Source organism: Hyaena hyaena, unplaced genomic scaffold (assembly GCF_003009895.1).
Source record: "Hyaena hyaena isolate Hyena2069 unplaced genomic scaffold, ASM300989v1 scaffold_102, whole genome shotgun sequence".
NCBI lineage: Eukaryota > Metazoa > Chordata > Mammalia > Carnivora > Hyaenidae > Hyaena > Hyaena hyaena.
The window spans coordinates 2,066,931-2,081,732 of NW_024080734.1; the positions used below are offsets into that span (position 1 = coordinate 2,066,931).

A 14,802-nucleotide genomic window follows, 5' to 3' on the forward strand; every position below is an offset into this window, starting at 1 on the left:
CGATGGTTCCAGTGTCCAGGTCAGACCTTCAGCAGTGAGAGCTCTCTCCACCCAGGGTGTGAAGGACTACCGGCAACCCCGAACCGCCGTGGCCAGAGTCTGGGAGGTGGGGCGGCCAGCTCGGGCGCTCTCCGAGGCTGCACAGGTACAGCATGAAGCACACACAGGAAGGCCCGGGACACACACGACGAGCCCGGACGACAGACACACAGCCTCGGGGCTGGGAAGGCAAGAGGGAGCAACAGGGACTGTGGCACTGGAGGCCGCGGGGCCTGGGCCGTTAGCTCCCGCCAAGCCCTGCCACTCAGGAATGCAGGCCCGGGATTGCCAGTCTTCTACTTTTTTTCAAGAGAAGCAGGAAAGAACGGATTTTGTTTTTTAATGTGCAGGTTCCCAATTTTTAAACACTGGCAATGGATGCCAATGTTTTTTTCTTTTTTTTCAAGCGCTACGTGGGCCAAACAAAATATACCCACAAGCCAAATTTGACTCAAGGGCCACGGGTTTGCAATTTCTGCAGTTTTGTGTCATGGTGAAGGCAATGGGATCTGCCTGGATTCAAACCCCAGTTCTCCCATCGACTGGCAGGGTGACCTTGGGCAAGTCACCCAGCCTGTCCAAGTCTCAGTTAGTTCATCTGTAAAATGGGAATAACAGTAGCAGCTACTTATTATGGCATTTGGGAAAGTTTTATGAAATTTATGTCATGGAAATTGCTTGGCACAATGCCCAGCACATGGCATGCCCTGAAGACATGTTAGCTGTTGATAATAACGTGCCTGGGGGAGGGGGGGAGGGAGAGACAGAATAGCAGCCACGGACAAAGAAGGAGGCCACGAAAAGAGACCAAGAAGGCAAAACAGGACAAAGCCTGAAAATGGCAGCCAAGCATTCTCTATCTAGAATGGCCCTTATGGGATGACTGTCCCCAACCGGCACCAAACTGCCAAAGGAATTTTGGACTGCTTGCACAGTGACCCAAAGTGTGGTGGCCTTCCACTCTCCCCTACCTCCTTCCAGACGATCACCAAACAGACCTCAAGGAACCTTCTGGATCGCTGCAGAGCAAAAGGTGGATAGGGAGGGGACTCTGCAAGAAGCCAAATGGTCCAGGGCCCAGCTGCGTGGGCAGGGTGACTTTGGCTATGTCCTTTCATCTCCCTCTGAGACTCCATTTGCCCATCTGTATGATGGGATAACTATAGCTATCTCTCAAGATACTGACTGAGATTAGGAATAGGCAGGGTACGGCACTGATGTTCCACAACTGGGGGCTGCCACTACTGGCTATTGCTGTTACAGGTTGTGTCATTAACAGGCCAACAGAGGTGCCTGTCTGACCAGCATCCATCCACCTCTCTTCGGGCACCTATCCCAGTTTCTCTCTGAAGAACCATCCCTTCTCCATTCCCAAAAGAATGGTTCAATTGGTGATGACTCCACCCCACCCGTCAGGCACAGCTGTGTGAATCAGGTGTAGCTCATGAGAGTAGCAGAGTCTCCTGGGCCAATGCAGGACATTCATTCAAACTTTGATGGGAAAGAAGGTCTCCCTTTTCCATCAGATGTGTTGTAGCGAGGAGCAGGCCGGAGCTGTGGCAGCCATCTCACTGCCATGTGGGAAGGGCCTATCTAAGAATGGAACCAATACTGAGGAAATCAGAGCAAAGGGTTGGAAATATTCTTGATAACACTACTTGATAACATTACTTGATAACATTAACAACTGGATCCAGCTGTACCTGAAGTTCACACTTCACTGAACTATTCCATCTCACGAGCCAAAAAACTCCTTTTTCTGCTTAAATCATTTTGGATTGAGGGTTCTGTATCTCGCAACAAGAACCTCAACAAATCCATGAGCCTTAAGGGTGAGTGAAGAAAATGTCCCACACGTGAGTGGCTCAGTTGGTTGAGCATCTGACTTCAGCTCAGGTCATGATCTCATGGTCCATGAGTTCAAGCCCTGCGTCAGGCTCTATGCTAATAGCTCAGAGCCTGGAGCCTGCTTCATATTCTGTGTCTCCCTCTCTCTCTGCCCCTCCCCCTCTCACACTCTGGCTCTCTGTCCCTTAAAAATAAACATTAAAGGGGCGCCTGGGTGGCTTAGTCGGTTAAGCGTCCAACTTTCTCTTAGGTCATGATCTCACGGTTCGTGGGTTCGAGCCCCACGTCGGGCTCTGTGCTGACAGCCAGCTCAGAGCCTGGAGCCTGTTTCCAATTCTGTGTCTCCCTCTCTGACCCTCCCCTGCTCATGCTGTCTCTCTCTCTCTCTCTCTCCTAGAAATAAATAAAACATTTAAAAATAAATAAATAAACATTAAAAAAATGTTTTTTAATGTCCCAAAGGAGAGTTTCATGATTCGGCAGTTCTTACAGGCTGTCAGACCATGCTCTGAGCATGACCATACTATCTGTCTTCTTGCAGGAGTATGGTAATATACTCTGAAAGTCTTTCACAGACGTTGGTCAAGGTTTCTTTAGAACAGTGGTTGTGGATCAGGGGCAGATCTCGTCCCCCGCCCCAGAGGACATGCTGCAATGTCTGGAGACATTTTGGTCATCACAGGGGGGGAAGGGGTAGACACTCTGTGCTCCTGGCATCTTGGGGGTGGAGGCCAAGGGCGCTCCCAGACACCCTACAGTGCACAAGACAGCACCCTCCCAATCCAGAATGATCCCATCCCAACATCGACAGTGCTGAGGTCAAGACACACAGAAGCCACACGCGAACCCCTTCTCTAGCCACCTAAGCTCCCTGGGGTCCTCAAGTGCTACATACTTGAAGACAAAAACCAGGCTGTTGGGGGACTTCATATACTTCATGATGTTCTCCTGGGGCAGACAGTGCTGGGACTCTGACCTAACTCAAAGAGGCTGCCCAAAACGTACACCTAGTTATGCACAACCCCCTCGTGGCTCTGCAGCAGCCTTCCCCGTCACTGTGACAACCACAGCCCACAACCAGCGGGCCAACAGGAAGAGCAGGCGACCTGTCCAAAAACAGTCTCACCTGCTGATACATGCTACACATCTGGCGAAAATGGATCAGACGAATAAGCAAATTACATAAATCCCCCATACCCAATAAAAAGGAAAGATAGTATTCCCTTACTGTCTAGAGTTGCAATTCTTAGTGCGTTTCTCCTTAGAACACTAGTCCTGTGAGATAGTCACAGGGGGAAAATAAATGATTCCAAAATCAAATAAACATGGGAAACACAAAAGCCTCCGTTACTTTCATGGGCAGCAACAACATGCATTAGCACATTAAAGGCTCTGATAAGACCTGCAGTTAAAAAAAATGTACTTGAATTTCTCTTGGTCCGTATTGTTCAAACTGTACCACACAATCTTTTTTCACTTATAATACTTACTTAATATCCACTGAACTATCATCCCAGAGGACACACATTGGGAAACGTTTCAAAAGAACTACAGAGAAAGTGAAATATAGGATATTAATGAGATGTAAAAGCTGATCCAACAAAATCAAGTAATGGTGGCAACAGACCAAGGTGCATTGGCCAGAGAACTCTGCCTTAAATGTGTCAGCATGGTTCATCCTAATTTTATTTGAGCATCCCTACTTTTTTTTTTTCTTAATTAAGTAGGCTTCACACCCAGCGCAGAGCCTTATGTGGGGTTGAACTCATAACCCTGAAATCAAGACCTGAGCCAAGATGAAGAGTCAGACTCCTAACTAAATGAGCCACCCAGGCACCCTATCTCTACATTTTTATAGCTACTCCAAGGGTCCTCTGAGGGCTGACCAAGTGTCAGGCATTGTGCTAGATACTGCAATTGTGGGGGCAGGGGGAGTCATACTCTAGTGGGTAGTGCAATGTTCAATAGGATTTGGAGAAACTGCTGCAGAAAGGGTCATATTGTTCTGTGACCTTCCCAAAGATCTTTCTGATGTGAAGAACAGGGGCATTTGTCCCTTGAATCCTAAGACCTCCAAGTCATTTCAGGAATATGAAATTACTACATTGTCAGTTATTACTGACCCTGTCAACATTTACCAAAGGGAGCCAGGAGGGGAGAGGAGAGGAGCAGTGGATGGTGGGATCAGCCACCCCCAAGCAGCCTCCTAGGGGAACCGGTCCACCCAAGCCCACTGCATTTCAAGCTGTGTTTGAACAAAGGACAGTCATGGATTGGACAAAAAATGAGCACCCGATTCAAGGGCAGCCCCTTTATTGGCTGGCTGGTGACCTATAAAGAGGCCAGGACAAGAAAGCTCCACCCAGTCGTTTCAAGTAATTGACAAGAATAGGCTCTGTCACTCTGGGCTTCAAACAGGCAAACAGCAAGGGAGGCTGCAAGTTGGTGGCAGAAGAAAAATACACAGGAAGCTGGAGCCGACACTGGCTCCACGGCGTGAAGATTGGTGACCTGCTATGAAGAGAACTGACAGCAAAAAGCCCGCTCGATTCCTGACCTCTGAGCACTCAAACGCAGAGCGGGGAGCTGGCCTCCTGGCTGTTAATCAGGGCGGCTGCGCAGGGAGTGGGTGATTCCGTCCAGCCATGAAGAACCAGTGCTGCTGGCCTTGGCCCACCTCGGCGAGGAAAGGCACGGTTTTGGAGACCGCAGTCAGGAGTACTGCCACGTGGGTAAAGACAGCCAAGTGTGCAAATGCCGGCTGGGAAGGGCCCAGGGGTAACCAGGAGGTACTCCTGGATTCTAGGACCTCACAGTTTCCTGTCTCCCCAAGGGAGACTGCAATCATGACACAGTATGGCTAAAGTCACACCTAGAGGTTTGACACGGCTGCCCCGGAAATCACGTGACCCGCAAAACCACAGTATAAACCCTAACTCTTGGAATAACAATGCCATGGTGCTCTTGATTCAAGGGCTTGGTGGCTCTGAGGGGGGGGGGGGATGGGTTGGAGGGGAAGAGGGGGTGGTTGAGGTTATGTACTTGTCTTGACAATAATATTCTGCTAACCAAGACTTGGGGCAAAGGGAACAAGGTCAACTTCACTTGCCTGGATTTTACATCCCAGCCAAAGGGTTAGGGAGGCTGCGGCTGCAGCAGAACTACATCACATGCCGCCTGACTTTCACCCCAGGCTTCAAGACCTACGTGTCAGTGACCAACGTCTCAAGGCGACTGTGAGAGCCAGTTTGGTGCAACCACCAGCAGGAGATACAGGCGGCTAAGACCTCCTCTACGACAACCCAGGGAATCATTGCACGTCAGACCACCGAGCAAGACTTGGGTTCGGTCCACCACATTCACGGAGCCCCCGCTTTGCACTACACACTGTCCTCCGCGCACTTACATGTACGGTCACATTTGTTCTCCCCAAAACAAACAAGTCTCTTGACACGTATTAAACTTCTAAAATAAAGCTGCATATTAAGCCAGAATGGAGTGAACCTTGCAGGCAATTTGAAATTCAGAATTTACCATTTTCTCTTCTCCTTATTCCCTCTTAACTCTCTGTGCCCCCTGACAGTTCTTATAAGAGTTGAATCATTTGAAGGACTGAGTGTCTGTGTTTAGATATCTCTTGTCTTCCCTGACCAGCCTAGTGTTCTCAAACTCTAAATGGGTGTGAGGATTGCTGCACTGGGTCATACAACACACACCTTACGTGTGGTACTGAATTCACATCTCAAGAGTTTTCGGGAGTCTCTGACTGTGATTTTTCACCCGAAGCGCTCGCTTTGGAATCTGAGTGCCATGAAAGGGGAGAGCCTAGGGTACCGTGACAGCTCTGGAATCACACCGTGGGTCTGTTCATTCAACAAACATTTACCAGTGCCTGGGATCAGGGCTGGGGGTACAAGGGCAGATCATGGTGATGTAGGAAATCAAAAGCCCTCTGTGAACCCAGGCTGGGCTGGCTTTGTCCCATACAGGCCCTGGAGGAATGATTACAATGAAGTACCTAGTCCTTGGTCACCCCGTCAATGAAGAACAGGGTGAAATTTGAACCCAAACCCACTGCCCCCGAAGGCAGGCCCTCGGATGTGCACACGACTAGCTACAGCACTCAAGGAAAAAGTGGGAAAGCACGAGAGGAGTTCAGGCATGGAGGATTTAGTTCCTGTTCTGCGGGTGGGGCATTTGAGCTGAGCCTTGAAGAACATGCAAAATTAGTCCTGTCCCCTGGGGAAAACATGTGCAGGAGCATCAGACCCTGGGTTTTCTCTGCCTGGCCTTTGTCCTCCTTTCTTTTCTGGACCTCAGCACCCTGGTCCTCCCTCGGGATCTGCCTCCCTCCCCTTCTCAGTCTGTATGGTTTGTGGGGGGGGGGGTAGACCCCCCAGGCCCTGACTCCAGGGTGGCTATGGGACCCAGGCCATCACATTCTATTGACCACAGCGACGGGTTTCAGAGTGGGCACATGGCCCAATCTGAGCCAAGGGTCTGAGTCCAGGATTCTTTGGACGTGCCAGGAAGAGAGACATCGCTCCACCCAGAGATACCCAGAGGACAGGATGTGCCCCTGGGGCTGCTAGCAGCCAACGGCCACGATGTGCAGAGAGAGCCTGTCTTCAAATGAGACCATGAGACAAAACAGGGAGGTAGAGTGAGACCCAAGGGCTGATGGCATAGTTTGAGGCTCCCAGACCCCTGCCTAAAGCTTGCCCATTGCTGGGCTCCTGTGTAAAACGAGCCAATAAGTGTGTTCCTCTGCCCAGGCAAGGGTGCACTGGGCTTCTATCCCTGCATCAACAGAGTGAGCAGAGTCGAGGGCTAGAAATAAGGGCCTGAGATAGCCACTGAGACCGTGCTGGACCTTGACATTACTATTCAGCTGGGGATGCAGAAATCAAAATTACTTTTCCACCTGTACCGAGCCCAATACAGATTAGCTGATCAGAACTCAAGATAATAGAACCTCAAGAGCTACAGCGAATCTACTGTGGTTCAAATTCTCACTCTGACAGGGAAACTGGGGCTCAGGAGAGGCAGGATATGGCCCAAAGTGACACAGAGACCCGGTAGCCCCACAGAGAGTGGGGAGCTGAAGGCACAGTCATGGGCTGGGTCAGATGGAGCGGGAGACAAGGAAGACCCAGATACTGGGCTGGGGGAAGGAAGCAGCAGGGAAGGGCCCCTGCAAGAGGCGGACCGGGTGGGCCTTGAAGAGAGCCTGCTTCAAAGTCACATGGAACTGGATTCAGCTCCTTGCTCTGCCATTTTGAAAGCCACTTTCTGTCCACTGTTTATAAGATGGGGTCCAGTTCTTTATTTAACTATGAGTCCTTAAGCCCTGTGGTTACCGTGCCCAAAATGGGACTCTAAAAAGACATATAAGGTCCCAGACTTCAGAAAGTTTACATTTCTGATGAGGGATATAAGAAAATATACAATTTGTGGGGCGCCTGGGTGGCTCAGTCGGTTGAGCATCTGACTTCGGCTCAGGTCATGATCTCACAGTTCGTGGGATCGAGCCCCACATCAGGCTCTGTGCTGACAGCCAGCTCAGAGCCTGGAGGCTGTTTCAGATTCTGTGCCTCCCTCTCTCTGACCCTCCCCTGCTCATGCTGTCTCTCTCTCTCTCAAAACTAAATAAAACATTAAAAATATATATATATAATTTGTTTATCATCTGCCTTCTCATGTCATACTGTAGGCTTCCTAGGAGCAGGGATATTTGTTTTGTCACCGTCTACCTCAGTACCTGGCACATAGTAAGCCTTCAATAAATATGTCTTGAACACATACAAGTAAGCAAAGTAATAAAAGGGTAAGTACTATGGAATAAATAGAACACAAGATGCAATAGAGAGTGACATGGGAAGAGAAGTCTCCTAGGAGAAGAGGGTATTTGAGCTGAGACCTGAATGACAAGGAAGCAGCCATAATGAATAACTGAGGAACTGTAGGCTAAGCAGCGGCAACAGCACATGCAAAGGCCCTGAGGCAGAAATGACGCATGGAAAGAAAGCTCTGTAGCTGGAGTGGGAGTGAGAGGGAACTGCGATTGGAAAGGCAGGCAGGGACTAGATTGCTGCAGGTCATGACCAGGAGTTTGAACTTGGTTCTCACTAAGCACAATGGCCAGCCACTGGAGCGTGTTAGGCAGGGCAGTGACATCTGACTTATGTGTTCAAGAGATCACTCTGCCTACTGGGTGGTAGATGGATCTTGGCAGGAAAGACAATAACGTATGTCACACACAGCATCTGGCACACAACAGGTGTTCCATGAACAAGAGGCACACATCACTACCCCTAATGCCACATCCACAAAAGCTCGCCAGTGTCCATTCCAGTCCAAGAAATGTGCTCTTTATCCTCTCGGGTTCGGGCTCTGTCTAGCCACCCTCTATGTCCTGTGATGGTCGTAGTAAAGCCAACAGACAAGCTTTGGGGGGAAAATCCCCTCCTCTTGTCGGTTACAGTAACAATCCAGGAGCCACGGCGGGGAGGGGCCGGATGGGGGCGGCGGAGCCGGGGCCTTCTGTTAAATGTTGAGTTGCTCCCAACATACTTTTCAAACATTCGTTTGCTTTTGCCCAGTCTCCTCCGTAAGAGACATGCTTTCGGATGTGTTTTGAAAAATATTCCATATGCTAATGGAATGTCACCATCTGCCAAAGAAGGCAGAGCTGTTTTTAAAGGAAAAACTATTACAGAAATGAGGTATTCACAGAGGGGCACTAAAGAGCCCAAACGTCGCTGACCTGAGGCTGACCTGGGCCGCCTCGTGTTACCAACATGAAAAGGGAGTGAGAAAATCTGAGGCCAATTAACTTCTCTCCCCCCCCACCCCCCACCTCTCCCTCGCTCGTTTTTCCCCTCCCCTTCTTGGAGACATGATGAAATTTCCTGAAACAAAAACTCGCAGCCCGATCTATAAAATGCTTTCGCCTTTGGTGGAAAAAGCCCCGATGGTCCCTTTTATCTCCTCATTCCTGAGGCGCAGGCCTGGCCCCCGTCTGTTTGTGCAGATGGGCCGCAGGGAACCCTCCCAAGGGCAAGAGAGGCGAGGGCCGGGCCCGGCCGCTGGCTGTTGCGGCCAAGCCTGGCCATCAGGAGAATGGGGCGCCGCGTGGAAGGAGGGGAAGGCAGAACTCGCTGTCCTGTGGCACGCTGCGTGGACAGGCACGGTTCCCCAGGATGCCGCGACAGCCCGGAGGCCACTGTTTAGAGACGAAGGTTTTCCAAGTCCTACCTTTTCAGCTGCTCCTTCTCCGCCTCCGTCGCTGGCCTGGCCTCCTGTGCCCTTGTCCTAAATGCGACGTTCTTCCTGACCCAGTGTCTGGGCCCTTCTTCGAAAGCCGCCCCCTCCCTCTGCCGAGGCAGCTTCGCTTGACTGTCTCTCGGGCACCTGCGATGTCCAAATCCAGCAGCGTCACCCGTCCACCCAAGCCCTGCTTCCCGGATCTGGGAGGCCAAGTTCCCCTCCCGCCAGCTGGGGCCGGGCGCATACCCACCTTACAGCTTTTGCTTGCGTTCCTCGCGGCCGCGGGGCCTGCTTACAGCACGGACGGCATGGTTCAGCTGTCCCACAGCCCGCTGCACACCCGCACACGGTCGCAGTCTCTTCACAGCACGCACTGCCATCAGGACGCACCCGCGAATTCGCCGGTGCGTGGCTACTGCGGCCACCACGCACGTCGTCTACTTCCCGCGGACTAGAAGCTTCCTGAGAGCAGGGGCGGGGCTCCTATCTCCACAGCTCCACCTAGCGGCGCATAGGAGACACGCCAACCGTGGGCGGCCCTGCTAAGGCCTCCTACTCCCTCAACCTGTGTGATCCCAGCGCTCCTGCCTCAAAGCCCCCGGCCCCAAAGCGCCCTCTCTCACCTCCTCAGTGTTCTGCCTTATTCCAGACCTCAACACCCCTCTCCTGAATCTCGACGCCAGCCTTCTAACTGGTCACCTCCAGCTTTAGACCCATCAGCGCCTCCCCGGACCACAGATGCTCAGCGTGGTCCACAGTGGGGTCCCTGGCACCTATGTTGTCATGTTCCTTGCACCCTACCAAACTTTGTGCTTTGACGAAGGCACTGCTCACATTTATTAATGACCACAGAATGTATGCCAGGGATACGCCGGGGGGAGGGGGGAGGGGGAGGGTGCAGAGGGTCCGCTAATGTAAGGGGAAGGCTCCTCGGAGGAGACTGCTGGTCACAGTGCCCGCCCGTGGAGCCCGGAGAGCGAGCGGCGTGGTAAGAGACGGGCGAGACTGGAATCAAGGCTAAGCCCGGCCGCTGACCAGCAAGGTCGACCTGGGCCTCAGTTTCCTCAGCTGTCAAGTGGTACTAACGCGCGGCACCTAGGGCTGTTGTGAGGATTACATGTGTACAGCCCTTCCCAGCAGGCCTGGCACTCACTGTTTGGTGCTTATGTTTATTCTTGTTGTTGCTAGAGTTGGCGTTGAACCACCCTCTTCCCTGCATGGCCCACCCTCCTCCCCGCCCCACCGCCTACACACGCGCGCGCGCGCACACACACACACACACACACACACACACACACACACACGCTGAGGAGGTGAAGTCCTCGCCTGTCCACTCGGGAGATGCTACAGTCTGCCGAGCATACTGGCATGTTGGGGTCTCGTTCTCTACCCAGAAAACACCCCAGGAGGATATAAGTTGACTGCTTTTAAAGCTGAGTTATTCTAAATTTCAAAACCAACAAAAGTAACTTGGCACAGATACTGTCCATCTGGTCCACCTCCCTCATTGCACCGACTGAGCAGCCCGGGCCCTGGTTACCGACGGGAGCACTCACTGGGGACAGTCAGCAGAATTCCCAGGGCCAGTTCCTGTGTTTCCCCCTCAAGAGGCCCAGACAGGCCTCGGGCTGCCGCAGCACGTTTGATTTTGTCCCATCTCCCACCATCCTGACCCCTCACCCTTATCATACCTTCCTCTGCTCTGGACGTTCTTTACCACCTGCTTAAAAGCCACAGTCAGAACTGGCACTGAAGGTATATTACTACCAGTACAATGCTTTGAGTAAATCTAAATTTAGATTTTAGATGAGGTGCTTTAGGTCATGCCATTTAATTCCTGAAGAGATTTTGAAATACTGTCTCTGCTTCCTAGACGAAGGTTAGGTTCAGGGCAGAGAATGTCCTTGCTCTTGGGGCTGTTGCCAGTTAGGCGGCAGAGCTCCAGTCTCACACTGGGTCTCATGACCCCAAAGTGCATGCTCTTTTCCTCTCTGCCACGCCGTAGAGCAGAGACCCCCATGGGATATCTCTGGGTGTGATATCGAGTTCCAAAAGCTGCAGTGTTTTAAGAGCATTCCTTCTCGGCCCCCCAGAGCAGCAGGGCATTTTTGAGGGTAAGACACAGCCCACGAGAAAGGGCCACTGGATTCAAAGATGGTGGTAGAGGGGTGGAGGGAGAGCTTGCCAGAACACCAGCTTTAAGCTGCTCCTTGGGCATGATCCCACTACAGATGGCGTCTGTGGCTCTGTCACCCCTAGGTCCTCCCAGGTCAGTCCAACAACCTACCTACTCTGGAAAATACGATGAAGCAATTTCTAGAACAGGATGAGTAAAAAGCCAGAAAATTGAAGAGCAATCAATAATACGACTCCATTTACAGGATTCTGCTTTCCAGTTTACCCTACATGCACAAAGAAAAAGTTACTTATGACCTGCGCTATAATTCTTTCACATGGCTACACATGACCAATAAATACTCGTCCACACTGGATTAGGATTTCAGGGCATTTGGTGTGTGGGGTCCAACACCACATCCTCGGGCCCGTTAATGCCTGAAGACAGTCATGTGCGCAGTCATCCCACACGGAAGTCTGCACGTCTGTGAGGTCTTAGACCCAGCGTCAAGCAAACCAACTGGAGCTTGGGGGTCTTGGAGCTCCCAGAATTTTCTCCAGTTGGAAGACCAAGTCGATCCTGGGTCTAAAGCCGGCCTTGCTGTAATGTGAACTCAGTCCCAGCACAAAAGCAGGCAGCTGGTCCAAACACTCTCAACGTGACAGAAGAGCGTGGCTGCCAGCTCTTGGCTCCTTCCCCTTCCTCTTCATCTTTTCAAACCCCTACCTTGTTTGGTCATTTTTCCTAAAGGAACATGTATTGACTCATTCTGTGAGCTGGTCACTTTGTCACAGGGCATATCATTTAACTTGTCCCTTTTCTCTGAAATCTATTCTTCAAGAGTTCCGTCGCCAAACTTAGACACAAGGTTTCAAGAGGTCACTACTGGAAATGTTTCAGATCATGGTGGTTCAGGGATCGCAATGCTATCAGTGCTCCAGTGACAGACTTTAAAAAGTTCCCAACTTTTATAAATTGGGCCTCTACATTATATGGATTTTCAGTTTTTCTTGGAAATCTAGACCTGCATTACAGGGTCTACATTCCTGCAAGCCAAGAGATCGTCTAGATCTGGGGCATGTGCCCTCCACAACTTGAGCTAGTGACACCTTCTTTTACATATGGGGAAGCTAAGACCCCAAAGGGGATATTGCCACACAGTTAGTAACGGGATTATTAGACAGATGGCCCAACTTCTTTTCTCCTTATTAACTAGAAAACCAATGGGCTGAAATGTCAAAGCACCACTCATCTCTATACATCCAAGGAGCTCTACAAAACCTCTTAGAATCTCCATAATCAATATGGGATGCATTTGTAGCTGTCAGTTTCTTGCAGTAACACCTCACCTACTAAGGAAGAAACAACTATTGAACACCATGTGACGGTAGGAGATGACCGGAGAGGTTAAGATCACCTGACACCCGAGGTCCTTCTCACTCCGCAGCAATGTTTAGGCTCAACATCTGCTGTTCATAATGATGAGCCCAAATTACCAACAGTTTTTCACATCTAGCACAGGCAGAGATAGAAAGACCTGTGAAAAATGATAGTCACTACAGGGAAAGGCAAGAAATCACTTCAACTCCTCCCTCAAGGAATTTGTTAAATAAATTATGGTAACCAAATACTACACACTCATGCTCAAGAAGGTAAAATTACATGCACTCACATGGAATGATCTCCTAAAGAATATTAGATGAAAGGGCACTTGGCTGGCTCGGTTGGTTAAGCAACCAATCTTGATCTCGTCTCAGGTCATGATCACACGGTTCATGGAATCGAGGCCCACATTGGGCCCTGCGCTGACAGCGCAGAGCCTGCTTGTGATTCTCCTCTCTCTGCCCCTCCCCCTCGCACACGCACACACTCTCTCAAAATAAACTTAAAAAAAAAGTATAAGATGAAAAAGCAAAGTGCAGCACAGTATGTATAGTATGCTACCATTCACGTTAAAAGGGGTGTGGTGATATGCATGCATATATATAATATACACATATATGTATACACATACATACTGTGCTATACACAAAGTATTTTTAGCTGTTGAAGGATATACAAAAAACTGGATAATGACTAGGGGACCGAGGGTCAAGGGTGAACGGGAGAATCGTTTTTTACTCTATGGTTTGTACATAGGCTTTCTTAATCATATGCATATTATATATTTTTAAAACATTTACAAGAAAAACAGACGGAGGCAAAACTATACAGAAATCCTCTCACCCCCAAAGTCCATATTACCAATTTGGTGGACTCGTGTGTGTGTGGGGGGGAGGGGGGATCTAGTTATCCAGACACTTCTGCTACCACTCAGGACTTCTGAGCAGAATCCTGCACACACGAACGGTATCCTTTCTGATTTAGTAACCAGCCGGTGACACGAGCGTCTGCAAAGTGGACGACAATCCCGTGTCCCACACTTACCGGGATCAGACAGCAAGTGTGCCTTTCACACCTCCACCTGCTTCTTCGAGAACCAGAGGATCCACTCACCCACGGAGCTACTTGGGACACCGAAGGGGCCATTTTCACATTTTTACAGTAACTTGTGAAGCAGTGAAGAAAGAACTTATGGGGAAGCCAGCTCCCAGCTCCTCAGGCCAAAGTGAAAGAAAACAGCAAAGCGCCGCAGCCAGACTGGCATTATCTCACATCAGCCTCTCACAAGTCAAAATGCAGTTTGCTTTCAACCTCGTTTCACAGAGCAGATGAGTTGGGTTTTTTTTTTTAATCTACAAACTTTAATGGTACGTCACTGAATTACTAAGGGAACATAACAGGGTTTTTTTTTGAAAAATTTCTTAACAGAGCATCAGAATATTGCAACACTTTATTAAGAGTATTGGCTTTGAATTAGTAGCTGAAGTAACAATTGCATGAAGCCAGATTAGGTGTACTGCATAATACTCATACTTGATTTATTGACATTACTTAGCAATTTATTGGACAAAAGTCAAACTTTTTGTTTTTTATTAAGCACATTCCACAGTACAAAGCTGTCATGAATAATATCTGTACAATTTAACAGTTTCAATAGCTGTTCAGACACAAATTTATTTCAAACAGATAATTGGCAAACATAATTAATTACAAGTTAGAATTAGACTATCCCAGTGCTTTAAAACATTAATATAGCAGTAATTTACAGTTGCTCAATTATGGTTAGCAAAATAAAGTCCAGAGTACGGCTGGGAATTACTACTATAATCCCAGAAAGTCAGAATTCCTTGGGTGCCAGAGTCCCCTGCTATAATTTAGTAGGCACAATTCAAAGGTTGTGTGCATATTCAAAGGCCATGATCTCCCAAGGAACAAGAACTTCTATATTAAACATGCAAAAACAACAACAAAAAGTCCATTCGTTCAGAAAAATTGCCTCCTCCCCTGCCCCTCCCGCGCCCCTGGGCTCTCCTAGCCAGTTTGATATAAAGCTGTAAGGTGGAGAGTGGTAACAGTTAACTCACTTCCACAACCACTGCCAAGCTTACAACATCTACCTCACGAAATAGAGATTTCCTTTTTTTACA

At 49.6% G+C, this 14,802-nt stretch overlaps 1 protein-coding gene across 1 annotated transcript in view; it reads right to left on the bottom strand.

The window, feature by feature from the left end:
• LOC120234106 overlaps positions 1 to 13,801 on the bottom strand; it is a 115,446-nt gene extending 101,645 nt beyond the window's left edge. Inside the window, exons 1-3 of the mRNA XM_039235762.1 lie at positions 13,700 to 13,801; positions 9,407 to 9,618; positions 9,145 to 9,300 (exon numbers count right to left, since the gene is read on the bottom strand). Coding sequence (XP_039091693.1) covers positions 9,145 to 9,300; positions 9,407 to 9,618; positions 13,700 to 13,801 — 470 coding nt within the window. The remainder of the gene's footprint in view (positions 1 to 9,144; positions 9,301 to 9,406; positions 9,619 to 13,699) is intronic.
• Positions 13,802 to 14,802: the final 1,001 nt, after the last annotated feature.